The sequence below is a fragment of the Psammomys obesus genome, unplaced genomic scaffold (genome assembly GCF_907164565.1).
Source record: "Psammomys obesus unplaced genomic scaffold, mPsaObe1.curated_primary_1811, whole genome shotgun sequence".
Classification (NCBI taxonomy): Eukaryota; Metazoa; Chordata; class Mammalia; order Rodentia; family Muridae; genus Psammomys; species Psammomys obesus.
In genome coordinates this window covers 5,458,503-5,478,124 of record NW_026596120.1, presented here as the reverse complement: position 1 = coordinate 5,478,124, position 19,622 = coordinate 5,458,503, and the positions used below count along the sequence as shown (strand labels likewise).

General features: G+C 42.2%; 1 protein-coding gene across 1 annotated transcript in view; it reads right to left on the bottom strand.

Annotated features, from left to right (window-relative positions):
- The window catches only part of Slc9a9 (solute carrier family 9 member A9), a 505,533-nt gene that overhangs the window by 79,577 nt on the left and 406,334 nt on the right, over positions 1 to 19,622 (bottom strand). The window contains exon 13 of the mRNA XM_055629498.1: positions 11,984 to 12,063. Coding sequence (XP_055485473.1) covers positions 11,984 to 12,063 — 80 coding nt within the window. The remainder of the gene's footprint in view (positions 1 to 11,983; positions 12,064 to 19,622) is intronic.

The following is a 19,622-nucleotide window of genomic DNA, read 5'->3' as shown; positions in this document are numbered from 1 at the left end:
CGCCGGACCGTCTTCATTGGTGGAAATCTAAGACTCCATCTCTTCATGAAAGGACACTTTGATATTTTAACACATTTATGTCTTAGAATGCACGCCATTCAAAGCAGACGGAGAATCGTGCTGTACACCTGGCCGCTAGCTGCCATCATTATGACAAAGGCGATGGGTGACTGCATGTTTACGCATTCATCTGCTCTCAAGAAGGAAAGTCGTTTTCTTGCCCATGACGTGTGTGACTGACTAGCTGTGCACCGAGCCTGCTCTGGTCTCACTTCCGGACAGTTGTGCCATTTTCCAAACCCCTTGTGCCTGCTGGTGATTTTGCAGACCTGCCAGGAGGCCTCTCATACCCTCATCCTCCTTGAGGTTCCGACTGCCACTCAGTTCCCAAGTCCTCTCCATGGTGGCTCCCTGACTCTCCTGAGCTGCTGCTGATCACATCCCTCTTTGGCTTCCACAGCTTCTAATGTGCCAGTTGTTTGTGTCCCCAGAACTCCTCTGTTGAGACCTAATACCCAAGGAGCAGCACTGTAAAGAGGGGCCTTTGGAAGTGATTCAGGTTAGAGGGCTCTGCTCTCATGAATGGGACTTCCGACCCTAGGAAAAGGACACGATGATTCGTTTACTTCTGTGGCTTCAGCAGAAGGTTGAGGACACACTCCCCCACACCCTAAGAAAGAAGCATCAAGAAAATGCAAACAAAACACCTATATTTCTTTCATGAAGAAAGGCACTGAAACCAAATCCGGTCCTGGAAGTATTGTGTAGGTGCCTAATAAATGGCTGTCACAGGAATGAATCAAAACCACTTTGGTCCATTTTTAGCCACCCAACAAAATACAAATTAACAACAGTAAGAGAGAATTCTTTTTCCTTTTCATCTTCCTTCGTCCCCCTCCTTTCTAAAATAGGATCTCCCTGGAACTCAGACAGAACTTTGGTCTTGAACTCAGATCTGTTCTCCTCCCAAGTGCTGGGATCAAAGGTGCTGAGCCACCACGCCCTGCCGAGACTTCTCACAGTAACTGTGGGATGCTGACATGCATTCTTTGCTGGAAATAAGTTTGTCTTCTAGAGACTGGCATTCATCACTTTCTTCTGGGTCTCTCTATCGTGCAGGTTTTCTTTTATCCACATCCGTCACAGGCTTTTCTGTCATGTTATTCTCCTTGTTTGGAATGTTCAGGCTTTCTTCTCATTATTGAAATCCTCTTTAGGAAACCTTAACTCCTCCATGGACCCTTTCCCACATGACTTAGAGAACATAATTATCACTCCATCAAGGCCTTCTTCTTCAAGAGTCAATGCGCTTAACTGTGTTCACTCATGTCTGTGGGGTGGTGTGAGGAGGTATTGTCAACATTGTACTCCATGAAGAAGACCTAATTTAGGGTGGTCTGTGCCATGTGGTGTCTACAAAGGCTTCATATGCAGATAGGTGATGAGTAACTGCAATCCTCCAGAGACACCAGGCTCCACCTCCTGAAGGCGATAGGGTAGCCAGCAGCGGCCATCCACACTCATAATGTGTGTCTCTGGTAGCTCATGAATTTGTTGGCAACTTGAAAATGCCCTGGCTGCCACAGTTGAGGAGTGACTAAGTAACAATTAAATTTTAAACAGAAGACACCACCCCCACCAGGAGGAAAAAAAAAATATGAAAGCAAAATTCAATACTGGCAACATGGAGACAGTATGTATTTGATTTTGAAAGTCTTTTACATTTTTTTCCTTCGAATATTTTTAAACCAAATGATACAGTACGAGCCTAGAAATCATCAATATGACACTACATCGCTAATGGCAAGACAGCACAGCTTCACCTGGAAGGGGCAATTGAAAGACTTCTTTATCATGAGAAGGTACAAGAGGAATAATTACCATCAAAGCCTAGTATTGCTTCCATTGTGGAATCAAAAAATTGCCACACTTCTCTATCAAGTCCAAATTGCTATCTGTGGTGTAATTTTCAGGGAAATAACTGTGGGAGGATGGACTGTAACATAGGAAAAATTATACAGAGCGCGCGCGCGCGCGCACACACACACACACACACACACACACACACACACACACAGAATAGCTTAGCTCCCAGCCTGGGCCACTGACTCAAGATCAAATAAGAATTATGGGGAGGGGAGTGTGTAGAGAAGGGGGAGGAAGAGAGGGATTGGGAAGGGGAGGAGGGAAGGAACTAGAGGGGGGATACAAGGTAAATAAAGTATAATTAAAAATAAAAAAAAATATTTGGCAAAAGAAAAAAAAGAATTATGGCTGGCTCAAAACCTAAGTGAAACCTTTGATTATGAAGACTGAAGAGTTTCCAATGCTGTTAAGATACAGCTGCTAGAACGAAACACTATTGATGAGATATAAAATAATGGAAGTTGGGAAACTCAGAGATAACAAGTGATAATGAATACTAAATGCACTCCATGATGTTGTTCTTTTAGATCTAGGCCTATCAATATGTAGTAAAGCTAACAGAACCCTTAACATTTACTAAGCACCACTCCAAGTGCCCCGAGCGAATTCTTTTAATGATCAAAACAAACCAAACAACTACACGGCTACTCCTGGATAAGCCATAATGGCAAATCGTAGCTGATTTAAGTCAAAAAGCAAAGACATGAGTTGCAGTAGAGAATCAATGCCCGACCATTAAAGCAGATCTTCTTTTTTTTTTTTTTTTTTTTTTTTTTTGGTAAAAAGCAACAGTGGGGCATCTGAGTCTGCTTTTCTTTATTCTAGAAATGCCTTCCTAAAAGGATGCCTCTGAAACAGAGGCCCGCAAACAAAACCACGTTAGAATGCTAGGTCTGTGGAATCTGTCCACACCGAGCATCCAGAGCCTGAGATGTCACTGGACCATGGAAGGCTCTCAACAGTTACACAGTATATCAAAGACTGAATCAATGAAGGAGTGAGGAACATCTAAGACATTGCTGTCTGTTAGGAAAATACCCAATAGATTGGTGACATAATTTAAAGCACAAATTTGGTGACAAATTTGTGAATCCATTTTCCGCAGAAGGAAGAGCTATGTTCTGATTTTTGTGGCTGCATAAATTTCAATGTCCATTTTGTTTGTTAAAAGTGCAGGTGAAATGAGAAAGCAGTTTCATCTAATTATCAAAAATATACTTACGGGAAGAAAGGAAAAACATTGTAGGGGTCTTGAAGCTCATGTAGAAACTTTAGACCACTGTAGAAAATGCAGTCACCATCTTTGGACCTTGTTTTTCACAATGGCAATGGTAGGCTATGGTGTTTAGGCAATGGTTCAGAGGATCAAATCAGCGGTCACACTTACTCCCTAGGAAAGCTTACTCCAACTGTGGATTTAGGCTGTAGGGTCTTGAGAAAATAAAATTCTTTGAGTGTTTTCATTCTCAGACACTATTGAGTGGGTTGCTTGCAGTAGGAGTCTTTGAATAGCTAGTCATTTTCTCATGTATTCAGACAAAATAGGGGGTAGGATGCATTCCTCCCCCACATGGAGGAAGGAAGCAAGGAAGAGCCACGTTATGACTTGAACCTGACAGTCTCTGTTACCTTGTTGTTTCCCTTATGTTGCTTCCACCAAAAAGTCAGGAGAACACAGGGGCCTAGGAAGCTGGCTTTTTCTTGCAGTTAATTTTACTTTCTTTCCATTTGATGAGTAAAGTCAAGAGCTAGACAGAAGCTTTTTCAACAGTGGCACCTATAAATGCCTAAGAAACTGACTGAGGGATGGGGACAGTGGCCTACCTGCTGCTTCATGTAGGAATACTCCTTTTGGCCAGCTTTTGGGGGAAGCAATGCTGTGGGCATTCTTCTGTGAGGCAACTATCACAGGAGCCCTCAGGATTGCTTTTGTTTGTCTTAAATATGTAGCAATCATGACGCTTCCTGAAATCGCTTTGGGATCATCTGACTACATTTTGCAAGTGAGAGCTACAATCTGTAGCTTATTCTGTAGCTCCCTTAAACACATCCACCTGTCCCCAAGTCTCCTTCTCACTAGTGATTCCAAACAGGGCTGATGCTCCCTTCAATAAGAACCTCACGAGGGCCAGCCATGCCCATCTACCTAGCACCTAGCACCTAATGTGTCACCTGTCACATAGTGGGTGCTCATTACAGTGTTACTTATTATAGCTTCTGCTGTCTACTAATGAAAATAAAATGAGCCTCATCCCCAGACTAGTGAAGTTTTAATGAACTACTAAGGAAATGATGACATTAAAAACAATGGCAGACACGTGTGTAGGAATAGCATCAAATACAAATCAAGGGCAGCAGAACTTAGTAGATGGGTCACATGAACCAGCGACTGTGGGTTCCTCTGATGGACACATTGAATTGATCATGTTATTGGCTTTCAGGTCCATCAGCAACTCTGGATACCTCAGATGAGCCTTGCCTTCCTTTATAACACAGAGTTCCTTGTTCTTCTGGAATTGCTGTATAAGGCAAACTCAAATCATTCACGAAGCTATAGGACTACTCCAACAAATGACTCATGGCTGCTTCAACCAGTCAGCACAGGGAAAACCTGCATTGTAGGGAATCGTCATTTGGAATGGAAATTGCTGCCCATAACATTTGTACTTGGATTTAACATAAGTGTGACTGTGTGGGATAGAGAGCATTCTGTCAAGTTTTAGGGGGAGGAGTTTTCTTTTATTCCTTATCAACCCCTTTCTCTCTCTGCTTCATATATGGTTTTATTTAAGTCTCCTAAATACATGTTTACTTCTCCTGGAGTACAGGCTCAACCACTATACCTCAGGGTAGCAGGGAGTTCCCAGCAGGAACATACAGGAGCCACAGAATCCATACATCCTTCAGTGGGCCTTTCATTTGGTTGGTGGGTGTCTCACGGTTTCTACTGCTGTGAAGAGACACCATGACCAAGGCAACTCTTATAAAGGAAAACATTTAACTGGGGCTAGCTTGGAATTTCTGAGGTTTAGTCCATTATTATCATGGCAGAAAGCATGGTGGAATGCAGGCAGACATGGTGCTGGAGGAGGAGGAGGAGGCATGAGTTCTATATCTGGATTGGCAGGCAGCAGGAAGAGGGAGTGCCACTTGGCCTGGCTTGAGCATCTGAAACCTCAAAGCCCACCCCCCAGTGACTCACTTTCTCTAGCAAGGCCACACCCACTCCAAGAAGACCACACCTACTCCAACAAGGCCACACCTCCTAATGGTAGTAATCCCTATGGGCCATTTTCATTCAAACCACCACAGTGGGAGAGTTCTGGGGGCTTTTTACCCTCGTGGCTTTCTGTAATTTTATTAATGCGTCAATTTGCCAACTCATTGTTTTATCTGAGCATTCTTTATACCATGGAAAATGCTGGCAAGCACACACTAAGTTCTTGTGTTAGTTGATGTTGTCACAGGGGAAGTGCTCAAAATGATTTTATGCTGCCCTTTTTATTTTTGAAAAGGTCATTTTTTATCTTGTGTCATTCGCTTTTGTAGGACTAATATATACACATGCTTAAGGAGAGCAGTGATAAATGATGGAATGGAAAAAGACTCTACGAAGCAGACAGCCCAGCAGGACCATTAGTCATGAAGAAGGCATGCCTGATTCCCACACCAGCTGTAACACTCTGAATCTAAGCAAATAGTTCCATCCGCTGTCTTAAAATATGTATAAGGATGCATTAATTTTGGCTTCTAGCATGCTCATTATATGAAAGTTAGTGAGGTTGATAGGTGATTCTAAAATCTGGGGTTCGGTCTTAATAGAACCAATATGTAAATGGTGGGATAAGGCGTATTCAGTCACCCACACAGAGAAGATTCAGCTTCTAAGCCAGGGCCAGGCTGAACACAGCAGTTCAGCTGAGTAGTGGAACATATGTGACTACGTATATCTGGGTCATTTGAGTTTATCCTTTAAGAGGTCAGACTGCTTTTAACCTTTAAAAATATCCTCCCTTAAATGAAATGGATAATCACGTTACTTTAACCAGAATCTTAGCCATGAAATTTGGGCTCCTCTGTTAGCAATAAAGTCACTAGTATATTAGGCTTACAAAAGTCTGGTGGTTACACTAGAAAATCAATAGAAAAAGACCCATATTTTTTTTCTCCTATGTACAGTAGGGACTAAAGAAGGGGAAACAACCATAGCCTTGAGGTCAGTTAAAGTAACTGGAACCAGGTCAAATGTGTGTGGTCATCTGTGTCCAGTGAGATACATAAGTTAGGACGCCATGGGTGATTGTCTACATAGGGCAGCCGAGATATACACCAGTAATGCTATCCACTTGGCCTTGGCCTGCTTGCAGGCTCACTTAGTAACCTTTGGATAATTAATAGATATTTCTTGCAACATTAATACCTGAGGTGAAGGTGCCCTGGAGAGAAAACACTGCCTACTTGTTTGATGCTTGTCTAATCCATTCATCCACCTATCCACCCATCCATCCATCCATCCATCCATCCATCCATCCATCCATCCATCCACTCATTCACTCGGTCATTTAACAAATATTTATTGAGTGCCCCCTCCCTAGCAGGCATTGTTCTATGCCCTAAGGACAACCACAGAACAAGAACAGACTCAAATCTCCATCTCCAGAAAGAATATATCTTTGCCAGAGGAGGCAAGTCAAACAAAGCACATAATATATTGGGAGGTATTGTTGTAGGAAAATTATAAAGCATAAAAGAACTAAGTAAATGCCTTATGGGGACTTGCTAATTCCAATATTCCTCTTGTCTTGAGGCAATAGGAATGAGAGAGGGAAAGGGTAGAGGCATTTCAGAAGAGAGAACCAGAGAGACGCTGGCCCTGGCACATGCTCAGCACAGGGGGCCAGGCTGTGACTTTAGTCTTCTCCTGGATAGGGAAGGATATTCTGCCCCATGGGGACATGGAAACATAGAAGGTTGGAGTCTGGTTTGCATTTCTGCTTCCTTTGAGGTTGGTAAGACTGAGTCTATTCTCTTAGGATATTGAAGTACCTAAGTCCCTGGAATATTTGGCTTTATAATCCTGAAACATGGAAGATGTGATATGTTTTATGGTGCTAGGAACTGAACCCAGGACCTCACATATTCTGACTGCTCTACTGTCGTGTTATATCACCAGCCCAAACTTTGAAGATATGTCTCAGGAACTTAGCGCCTCCTTCACGGTGCTGTTCTCTTTGTGACCAGCATTGACCTCTAACCCTGATATCACTTAAATATTGCCAATAGGTATTTGAGAGTTGAGTGCACAGCATAGGGAGGACTCAGGACTACTCTTCGTTTGAAGGACATCTTCATGAACATGTTGAGATATGGGGTTTTATGAGTAGAGTGAATTGTTATAGCAGAGTTCATGTAAGTATCTCTATGGACTTTGGAGAGAACTGGGCTTGAATCATGGAGCTGAATTTTGCTAGCTGTGGAATGTGAAGTTAGTTATAAAAGTGATCTGGGAGCCTGGCTTCCTGTCAGAAAGATGGCGATAAGAATTCCAACGAGAAGAGTGGTTAGCAGATTCATGAAGTGCAGTGCTCCTCATCACCCCCTTATGTCTCAATTTCTTCTTCCTGCTGCATGATTCAGAATTGATGCCCATGTTGAACTGAAAAGAAAATGTCATTAATCATCAATTTTGGCTCCATAGGCTTCCAACACCACAGTTGACCATGAGAACCCAGGCTGCTGCACTGAGGCCACCCTTGACCCCCGTGGTCTCTTTGTGTGTTCTTTACCCTCTTCCCCAAATCTCTTGCAGAGGAATGTGAGGTACTGAGTGGAAAGCCCTCTGTGCTCTGCCTGGCCAGTGCTCATCTTCATTAAATATGCATTGTGTGACTCCTACCCCCACACTGTAGTTTTGAGGAAACTCTTATGAAAATACACATATGAATTACTTAATGCTGTGGAAAAGTAAAACAAAAGAAGGATATGTGAGCCCCAGTGGTGTGTTTTATTGCTAATAATGATGAAATAATGAGCCCTAAGTCTGAACATTGGGTATCAATTGCATCTGAATGGGGACTATAATGGCTACTTTTCCAAGAGAGTACCTCACTAGTCAATTAAACCCCAGCTTAGATGTTGCTGTCAAAAGCATTTTGTAGATATGGCTGAATGTACAATCAGTTGATTTTAAGTTAAATAAATTATCCAGCGGGCCTCCTGAAATTAGCTGCATGAACTAATTGCATTGAAAGCAGAACTGAGGCTTCTCTGGAAGATTCTGCCTCAAGATTGAAGCATTAGCAGCTACCCCAGCTTCCAGGCTGAGAATCAGCTCTTCAAATTGCACCTATTACCTTCTACAACTATTTACAAGCCAGTTCCTTGAAATGGGTTTACATACTCATATGTGCATCCTTAAATTACTTTCAGCAGTTGTTCCTGTCTCCTTGGAGAACTCTATCTAGTTCAGGTGTGCTTGAAGGCTCCTTTATTCTTTTTCTTTTACTGGTGCTAAGGATCAAACCCAGGACCTTTCATGTTAGGCAAGTGTCCTACCACGGGACTGCCTTCTCAGTTCTGTCAGGAACTCTCAGAAGGGGGCTGAGGCAGGATGGTGGCAAGTTCAAGGCTTCCCTGGGCTGTTGACTGAGTTCAAGACCATTATGGGCAACTTAGCTGGATTCTATCTTAAAATTTAAAAAAATTAAAAATTAAAAAAAAAATGAAGGGGTAGGGGACTGGAGATATATAGCTCAGTGGTGGAGTGCATGTCTAGCATGTGCAAGATCCTGGGCTCAAGCCCTGAGTACTACAAAGATAAGCAATAGTTCTTTATCCTGCTTTAACCATATGATGGCATCTTACAGAAATGAAGTATCAATAGCTGCACACTCTATAGTCCATTTCTATCAGGCCCCAAAATTTCCTTTGGTCAAGGTAGGCAACCTCCTTTGGCAATGACAGGCATGACTTAACCTATGAGGGTTCACAGGAGACATCAACAGGATTACAAGTGGCCAACAGAATAAATGTAAATGGTAAATTAATAACTCGTCTAAAAATATACCCATTCAGGAAGAAGTCACAGAGCTGAAACTGGTTGGCATGCTCCTCTCCAGGCAAAATTCGGACCTTAACTAGGGCACAAAACCCCCGTTTTCTAATGATGGCTGCACTGCAGTTTCTAGAATGAATGCACAGGAGGACAAATTGCGGCGCAGAGCGATATTACCGAGAGGATAAATCTGCTTTCATTTCTAGTAGGCTGTCCTTAATCGTATGGAAATAAACCTTTGGTGGAAAGTGAGATTAAAAACTATGACATCATCTAAATTTAGAGCCACTGCTCCAAGCTAAAAATCTGAGTGGGCTCCAAATTTCATTTTCTCGTCTCTGAGTTAATTTTTCTACTTTATTCCTTTTCTTTGTTGCAAAGCTTCCTCGCAGCACTTTCAGAATTTGGAGGACGAAAATAAAAACCTCTTCCCAGGTTTCTGATTTCCCATTTCCTTGCTGTGTATTTCATTAGGTGCTTGCTTCAGTCATTTCTTACACCTTCCTATAAATTTGGTTATCAGAGACTGAAATCAATGGCAGGAGCCAACCCTGTTTCTAGAAGAGAAGTGCAACAGGGGTATAAGCTTGCAGTAACCTGCCAAGAACAAACTCCCCTAGAGGCCAGAAGGCTCCAGGTAACTAACGAAACCAGAGCATGCAGGACTTGCTAATGACCAGGATGCATTGCCTTTTGTAGGGTGGTAACCTGCACTCCCACACAAACACAGGACTGACATGAGGGAAGACACCTGGCCACAGACAGCAGAGAGATGGGATAAGCAGAACTAAGCTCCAAGTCCCGCCTTCCACAGCATCATGTGACTGCGGAGCCCTGCTGGGGTGTTTCTTTCTTATCTATCTATCTATCTATCTATCTATCTATCTATCTATCTATCTATCTATCTATCTATCTTAATATTAGTTACAGTTTATTAACTTTGTATCCCAGCTGTATCCCCACTCCCTCATTCCCTCCCAATCCCACCCTTTCTTCCTCATCTTCTCCCTGCCCCTTTCCAAGTCCGCTTCCCTTTCATCTCACCCTGGTTTATCAGGTATCTTCAGGACTGGCTGCAAAGTCCTCCTCTGTGGCCTAGCAGGGCTGCTCCTCCCTCGGGTGTGTGTGTGTGTGTGTGTGGGTGGGGGGAGGTCAAAGAGCCAGCCATTGAATTCATGTCAGAACTGTTCCCCTTACTAGAGTACCCACTTGGATACTGAGCTACCATGGGCTATATCCAAGCAGGGATTCTAGGTTATATCCATACATGGTCCTTGGTTGGAGAAATAGTCTCATAAAAGACCCCTGTGCCCAGATATATTTGGTCCTTGTGGAGCTTCTGTCCTCTCCAGGTCATATTAACTCCCCTTTCTTTCTTTCTTTCTTTCTTTCTTTCTTTCTTTCTTTCTTTCTTTCTTTCTTTCTTTCTTTCTTTCTTTCTTATGATTCCCTGCACTCTGCCAAAGGTTTGGTTATGAGTCTTAGTATCTGCTTTGATACACTGCTAGGTAGAGTCTTTCGGAGGCCCTCTGTTACTTGTTTTCTCCTACATCCAATGTCCATCCCATTTATCTTTCTAAGTGAGGATTGATATCTTACCCTGGGTCCTTTTTCTTGTTAATCTTCTTTAGGTGTATAGATTTCAGTATGTTTATCCTATCTTATAGGTCTATATAAGTGAGTATATACCATGTGTGTCTTTCTGCTTTTGGGATACCTCACTCAGGATGATCTTTTCAAGGTCCCACCATTTGCCTGCAAATTTCATGATTTCTAACTTGCACAGGAACATATTCTTGATTTCCTCTGCATCTTCAGTTGCCTTCTCTTCACGTCCTTCTTAATCTTCCTTTCTAATTTCCAGGCCTTCCTCCAATCTGCTTTCCTTCTATCCTTGACGTGAAGTTATGATATTTCTCGCCTCCTTGCCCCTTCCCATCACAGCTTCCTCTTCTTTACCTGTTTGCTGAGTTCTATCAAACTTCCAAGAAAAGTTCCTTTCTCTGATCTTAACTTTTCTGCTCCCACTGACATGTTGTGGCTTTAATCATTGCCTTCTAATCACCCATGGACTTACTTTTTCTTACTAAAAGAAGAGGGATTTTGTCACTGCCAAAACAAAACAACAACAACAACAACAAAACAAAAACAAAAAACAAAAAAACAGCTGCAAAGACCCAACACATTCAGTTCACAGTGCAATTGTCTGTTTTCTCCCACATGGTGCTCTTGACTGGATTAACCATGGACCGCTTGCTTCTACAGGGCAAAACACTTCAGCATGACTTTTTAGCCCTCAGACTCACAATGGCAGGGCCTGTCTGAGCTTCTGTGTTCACACTGATGGCTAGAGCTTTTGTTTTTTTAAATGCTTTTCAGAGGAAAGAGTTTACCTAAGTGTTCCTGAGGGGAATACAATGAGCAACGCAGTTTTATGTACTTTAGCAGACTCCCAGTCCTCAGCCCCATTCATTTCTACTCCTACCCCATCATTTTACACAGGCAACAAAGGTACACGGTGGGCTCCTCAGAGACAGGTGTAGCTCAGTCCTGTCCAAGCCCATTAGACCAGCCAAAGCCTGCAAACACCACTGAGACTGTTCAGTGAAGCAGGTCTCTGGACAGCCCAACTGGAAGTAAGAATTTTAGATAGAACAACAAAATAGATACATTCTTTAGGACCACAGGATTTTGTTACCTGAAAATATCAGATCACCACAGAAAAAAACAAAAAACAAAACCAAACAAAAACAACAACAACAAAATAAAACAACAACCCACACTCACACAAAAACCTGCTGCGTACACGTGACACTTTCTCTTTTCAGCACTTGACAGTGGTTTCCGTGGTTTTAGATTTTGGAATCATTCCTTGGTGTGAGTTTGCCCGTGCACTCACTTTACCTTTGCGCGCTCCTCAGGATGCAGGCCTCATTCCTCCATGATGAGGGCAGCGGAACCTGCCCTCAGGAGGGCCTGCCAGGTTGTCACTAGAAAGGATACTTGTGGTCAAATCCATACCACATCCTGAAGAGCTGTGCACTCTCCGTCTTTGTCGTGTTTTTGTCCAACTTACTTGCTTCCTGGAACGAGACCACAGAAAACGGAACATCTTAAATATGTGTCAAACCAAATCCAATTTAACTATATTATTAAAGAAACAGTTTTTTTTTTAAAGTCTAGGCATGTTCATCTTAATGGTGAAAGAGTTTTCAAATTAGCTCTGAGATCTTTCTGTGCGGATGAGACTTTGGCACAATCCGACATTCACTTTCTTAATCATCTCGATTTTATTAAATAGCTAAGAGACATCACTTTTGGACGTCAGCGAAAGTGGCGCATCTGTCATATTGCTGTGTGAGAATTTTGCAGCCCGCTTAAGTTAAATGTGGGTGGCATTTATTTATGGATACTGAGAAATTACTAGAAAAATAATAGCCTAATGATTGTTATACTGGTTTTTGTACATTTTCCTTTTGATAGATCACTGTTAAAGGCCATGACTGGTGTTTGATACCTTTTTTGTTAGGATTAGAAACAGTTCAAAGAGTTGTTCCTGAAGGGAAGCTAGCACGAACTGTAGATGTATTTGCTTCTTCACTCCCCAAATCACCATAAAGCAAGGAAGAAGGAAATAAAGACAAAAGAGAAAATGTATCTGATGGCATTGACTGAGAATGGCAAAGAAAAGGGGAGACAGGAAAGATTTTGTGCTAAAGATACTTGCACTGCAGTAAAACGGGTCTTTGGGAGCATTTGGATGTTTCAGTATTTCATTTTGCGTATTAAGGAAAGTGAATTCCAATCAATTTCATGTGATGGCCATTTACGCTGGGCTTAATATGGCTTTTCTGCTTTGTCTGGTCCCGGAATTCCACTCCTAACTATGACTTGGCTGATAGAAATAAAGCGAGCATTGTTCTGATGGATGATGACGCACGGGAGACCGTGGAAACCTGCCCGCTACGTCGAAGTCAGCCCTCCTCAAGCCCAGGACGGTTTGATCTTTTTGTTTTTAACTTGTTTGTTGCTCTTCCCCAGCCAGCTCCGTTACTGTTAACAATGCTCCGCTCTGTGAAATGTCCACTGTAGTACTGGTTGAAATTTCTATGTAGACCAGGCTGGCCCAAACTCATGGAGAACCACCTGCCTCTGCCTCCCGAGTGCTGGGACTGAAAGACCTGTGCCTCCACCTTTTGACCTTTTATAATGACCATTGAAAACACCATGAAGAGTTAATGTTTTCACACTTATACCCTAGGCTGTAGCTCCCAATTTCCATTCCCAGTTCTTCCAGGAGACCCTGTTGTCTCTCACGGGTGTTATGAGGTCTCTGCTCTGTGAAGGATGGTGCGCCATGGCTTGGTCTCAGGAATTAGAATTTTTACCCATTTATCTCTGAAGGAAATGCACTCATCTGCCTCAGTCTGCCTGTGCTTCCCGACGTGTGTGTCTCTGCAGCCATGATTCACCTGATAACAGTGTCAGAGCAACCGCTTTGTACAGCAGTTTCCGAATTGTGAGATAACTCCAGACATGTTTTCAAGCCTCCGCTGCCCACACACAGCATGACGGGACTAAGCTTCCAGAGTAAAACCTCTCCTAATGAACTGGACTAGTTCAAAACGTACCAAATGTGGGAGCCTTCCATCTCCTTTCCTCCCTTTCCTCAAGAACAAGGACTTTGAGGGTGGGTGTTTTACCCATCAACAAGGTGTGGCTGATTTCAACAGCCAGTAGCACCTACCAGTTACAAAACAGTCACTAAGTAAAGTGTTGGAACCGCAGGGCTCCCCCCAGCCCCCTTTTAGAGAAAGGTTAAGGTGGTAAGCTTGGATGGTGTTTGGAGGCTCAGCTGCCAGCTTTCAACAGCCCAGCTGAGTGGCTTTGTAATAATGACAGTTCCTAGCTATTGAAGGCTCGTTAGCTTCCAGGCAGTGCGCTAGTCATATTATGCAGCCATTAATTTCTCCAATCATTATCTTTCAATTTTCACCACAATCCATCTAGGTTGGTTGAGTTGTAGCTACTCTGCACTCAAGGACCCAGAGACCCCTAGAGTCCTAGGGAAGATGTGAGCCTAAATTCACAGTTATCAAGAAACATCACTGATTTCAGTTTGGGACTGAATTGCTAGACTTCAAAGATGACGTTTCCTCCAAGTGTCTCACATTTAAACGGTGGAAAGCAGCCATTCCCTAAAGGGCAACATAATTTCATAGGTTTTTTTTTATTTTAATCCCCCTCACTCTCTCCCTCTCTCCTGTTCTTCCTTCCTCATACTCTTTCATAGACCGATCTCAAACTTGACATCCTTCTGTCTCAGCCTCATGAATACTGGGATTATAGAACATTTATAGTGTGAGTTACAGTTTCTTAACTATAAAATTAACTGAGGAGATCAGCCCGGTCTCTAAGGGACTAAAGCCCTTCGGAATTACTATATGTGTGTTACTGACCACTATACTAGCAGTGGCTGTCTCTTGTCCTTCCATGTCAGACAGCATCGTAGGTGATTTTTGTACCTTGTAGGTTCTAGTAATAAGTCTAGAACGTATGCTTTGTCATTGCCTCTAGTTTCTCTCCATTTATTATTTATTTAATCACTTTATAGCCTGATCCCAGCCCCCTCCCTCCCCTCTTCCAAGTCCCACCCTCACATGCCTCCCCCCCATTCTCCCTTCTCCTTCTCAGATAAGAGAAGGTCCCCAAGGGGGTGCCAAGTCACCCCAGCCCGTCAGTTATTTTAAGGACAAGGAACCCGAAGGTGAGTGGGGAACATGGATATTTCTAGCACACTTTAAATTCCCCAGCAGCAGGCATTCTTCATCTGGCTAGAGCTCTGGTGTGTAAACAGGAAGCCACTGAGGGCAGAAAGGGTCTCTGAGCAGGAAAACAAGGTCAGGATACTGGTATGCTCCTGGACACAGGGATGGAATTGCTACCTACCATTTAGACTCCTGGGCACTTTTTTCAAAGTTTTTTTTTGTGATCTTAGAACTTCTCCTCTCTTGTTTTTCTGCTTTCCCCCTCTGTTTCATTTTGCTTCCCAAGAATACAATATTGGAACTCAGAAGCACTAATAAGAAGACATACTTCTGTAAAAACTTCTATGAATTTTTTTTTTTTGTCATCTGATGGGTACAATATATAATTAAAAACCTTTATTTTAGTTGACTGGAGATGTTATTCATCTCGCTACTTTCTAAAGAAGTAAATTGAGTTCTAATTATAATAAACTGGGTACAATGTATTTTCCCAGGTGGGAAAAATTTCACTGATGACCAAGAATTGACCGTTTTGCTGATCCTAGTTAAAAATTTCAATACGTATCTTAAACATCTGTTGGCTCAGTTCTGGATCCATTAATTTATTTCTCTGGAGTTATTGATGACTTAATAACTTGGTTATGAAAGGCCATTAATACACGAGTAGAAATAAATGAGTTAGTCCAGTGTGTGTTCCACTTGTGCAGTGGGGGCTAAAGGTAAATGTGCCAAAGGAAGGCTAGCCTTTGCAGTCACACTGGAGTGGGGAAGGTATCTGATAAGGCAGCACGGAGAACAGGCTCCTGGAAGGGTCCCAATATGCAGAGGACCAGGAGGGGTATCAATCTATCTATATTATTCTAAAATAGGGACCAACGCATACTTCAAGGACAACGGATGTGAGCAGCCATCAGAAGGAGGATCTATAGCTCCGTGGTATTTTTCTTTATCACCAGCAATAGTTATTCTCTGGTAAGTTTCCTTATTCCGGAGAAGTGATACGCGTTTTAGAACAAGCATAGGGTACAACATGTCCTCACCTTTCCTATTCCCAGATGAGTTCTTAAATGTTCCCAAGACCAAGACTGGACTTTCCTCCATTGAATAACAATGATACACTCAACCAACTCGGAGGCCTCAGGTTTCCCAGCTCTGCATGGGAACTGGAAATTCAAGCATGTTGAATTGTACCTTTTATTTGCCTTGCTACATCTAAGAAGCAGAATGATGGATGTATATGGAATTTCTGGCTCCCTTATTATCTTCTATTTCTGGGAACATTTAAAAATGGCTAGGTAATCTGATCTTTCAGTTTCCCCCCATGTTGAACAAGGGAATAGAGTAGAGATTGGGAAATGACTGGAAACAGCAGGGTGTGGATCCTTTTCTTCATATGTGGCACCACCTCGAGAGGAAACATTATGATGGTCTTCTTTATTTTGGGTTATTTGGACTGGCGGGGGGGAAAAAAAAACCAAAGGCTCTGGTGAGAAATCTACAAAAACCAGACATGGAAACAAAAAAGGACAGTGCACTGCATGGGTTTCAAAGACAAGCACTAAGCGAATGACAAGGCTTTCCCCCACTACTGTGCAAATGAGGTGTTTGCCAACTGGATTGGGCAGCCTGGAGTGGGTACCCACAGGAGTTGTTCCACATTTTTCAAGTAGGTCATGTGAAGGCACACTTTGCTTTCTCTTTCTCAGTAGTTCATAGTCAGTAGTAATATCGGTAGAAGTTAAGTGAAGTGATTGCTTTAAGGGTTCTGAAATAATGCTGTGAGGCCCCTTCTGGGTTCCCAAGTTGCTTTTTGGGTGGTCCATGTAAGTGGAATTGGCTTTTGGTATTTTGCCTTATCGCCTCCCTTCAGGATGAAGAGTTTTATGTGGTAATTTCAAATTTATGCCTTGGGTTACTAATTACCAAGGAGAGAACCAAATTCTGTGCTCTAAAGGGAAAGATTCCAGGATTCTAAAGGGAGGTCATAACATAGCCAAAGGGCAAGTGAAAAGTTTTTAAGTTACCTTTCAAGAGGTCAACCATCCTTGCTTTAGTCCCCCCATAGAAACACTTTAGGCAAATGTTCTCACCTTTCCCAAACCCAAATAAATTCTCAAATGTTCCAAAGAAGGCAGTCAGGAAATGCATGTACAAGAAGAAAACATTAGTGTTTATGGACAGAACAGTAAGTGAGACACAGTGATACATTCAGCAGCATTTAATTTAATCACCCAGGGAAAGGAGTCTTTTTGTGTGTATTTGTATAAATCCAGTTTCCTCTTCATATATTAAATACTGCCATACTGTATATTAAAAAAATACGAAGAAACATGAGGGCAGATGACTATCAAAAGATGGGCAAAACTCTGAGATGCCTCCCAGATATTTCCAGATACCCACAGGTAGCCTGCATTACCAGATGGGCCAGCTCCAGGGTCAGCTGCCAAGGAACAGGCCTGGTCCATGTGACTTGGACTGTTAACAGATGTGCATTCATACAGGGAAGATAGATCATTTGGCTCAGGAAAATGCAATATTGGTTTTTAAATAGATATCAACAAGTTCTTTGATTCTACTTTCTTTGAGATGATCAATCCTCATTCAGAAAGGCAAACAGGATGGACATCTGAAGAGGCAGAAAACAGGGAACAGGACAGGAGCCTACCACAGAGGGACTCTGGGGTATCAAAGCAGATGCTGAGACTCATAGCCAAACTTTGAGCACAGTGCAGGGAATCTTATGAAAGAAGGGGGAGACAGAAAGACCTGGAGGTAACAGGAGCTCCACAAGGAGATCAACAGAACAACAACAACAACAACAAAAACTGGACACAGGGGTCTTTTCTGAGACTGATACTCCAACCAAGGACTATTCATGGAGATAACCTAGAACCCCTGCACAGATGTAGCCCATGGCAGCTCAGTGTCCAAGTGGGTTCCCTAGTAAGGGGAGCAGGGACTGTCTCTGACATGAACTCAGTGGCCTGTTCTCTGATCACCTCCCCCTGAAATGGGTACAGCCTTATCAGGGCACAGAGGCAGACAATGCAGACAGTCCTGATGAGACCTGATAGACTAGGATCAGAAGGAAGGGGAGGAAGACCTTCCCTATCAGTTTCCTGGGGTAGGGGTATGGGTAGAGAAGAGGGAGGGAGTATGGGATTGGGAGCAGACAAGGGAGGGGACTACAGTTGGGATACAAAGTGAATAAACTGTAATTAATTAAAAAAAAAGAAAGCAAAAAGGAAAGATAGGGCCTAATTTCTCTCAAGCACTGTGTGTAGGATGTACTTAAAAACTCATATCCAGTGAATAAAATGTAAAATACAAGTGATGTGATGGTATGTCATGCTCTAGATTAGGTTATCACAAGGCACTGGCACTTCCTCTTTGCTTCCTTTCTTCTTCCTGCTCAGAGAAGCTGGCTTCCCAGTGATGGTGTATGATAGCCGGTCTGTGGAGTGCTCCTATGTCAAGACAGAGTCTTCTATAGCTAGAAAGAAACTGAGGGCTCTGCCAACACAGATGTGGATTCTCTGGATCTAGACAAGTCTCCCAAATATAGTCACTCCAGCCAACATCTTGTCTGCAATCACATGGGAGACCTTGAGTGGAAACACTCAGGTACTTTGCTTTCAAATCATTGACCCATAAAACCTTTGAGATAATGAATATGTGTTGTTTTTTTAAGGCATTATGTAGCAGTAAATAATGAATACGAACCAGCGCATACTCTATTGTGAATTCTAGCTATAAAAGTGGCTCACAGGAATTGAAAAAAAATTAAGAAATGATGATGCCTGCATTTCTATAGTTCTTTGCAAAGTATTTTTACCAAATAACTTATTTATAAGGTAGACGATTTATCTCCCCTCTTAACAGTATGTCAAAAACTAATCAAGGGTCCAAAATGACCATGTTACAAACTGAATACTGAGGACAAAGACAAAAAAAAAATGATGGGTGAACTTAAAGATGGGAGGATATTTGCACCATGCCATTGCTCCTTCTTCACAGTACTCTTACCTGGTATCTGATTTATAGCATCATTTAGTTGGTGTGATAATTCCTTTACATACCAGCATCCACACGCACTCACATTCCATAATGGAAAATGCATCTTACAAAGCAAGATCCCAGCTCAAGCTGCCCTCAAATATTAAGCTCCAGAAACACAACCTCCACAATAGAGCTGAGAGTCTCACTTTAGGATTCACAGTTCCGTTATATAGCATTCTGCGTACATCTGAAAACAAAGTGAAAGAAAACAACATTCTCAACCACTCTCAGAATATGTAACGTGGGATGAGTGGTATCACAGACATAGTAGGACTCAATGATTGGGTAAAGGGCAGCAAATAATGATAGGGCAAGCTACGGATAAAAAGCAACAATAATGGGACATCCAAACTGGCAATTGACAGAAACAAACTTTGAAATAACTCAGGTGTTAGAATTAATAGGCAAAAGCTTTAAAACAGCTGTAAAAAACAAAAACAAAAATAAAACAAACAAACAAACAAACAAAAAAAAAACCATGGTGGAGAATTTAAATAAATTGAGGAAATAAGTGCAAAAAAAAAAAAAGGCCTCAAAAGAAAAATGTGAGCTACAAAGAAAGAAAGGAAGGAAGGAAGGAAGAAAGAAAGGGACATTCCAGGTTTGTAATGTCTATAAAGAAAACTCTACTATATTGGCTTAACTGCTAACTACAGAAGTAACTGGTGGTGAACTTGAAAAGAGATCATAAGTTAAAGCATCCAACTTGTGGAACACAGTAAAATAAGATTAAAATAATAGGAAAGTGGCTACATGACATAAGAAAAACACATAAAGAGGCTTAACAGTTCTATGGCTAGACTGCAGGAAGGGAA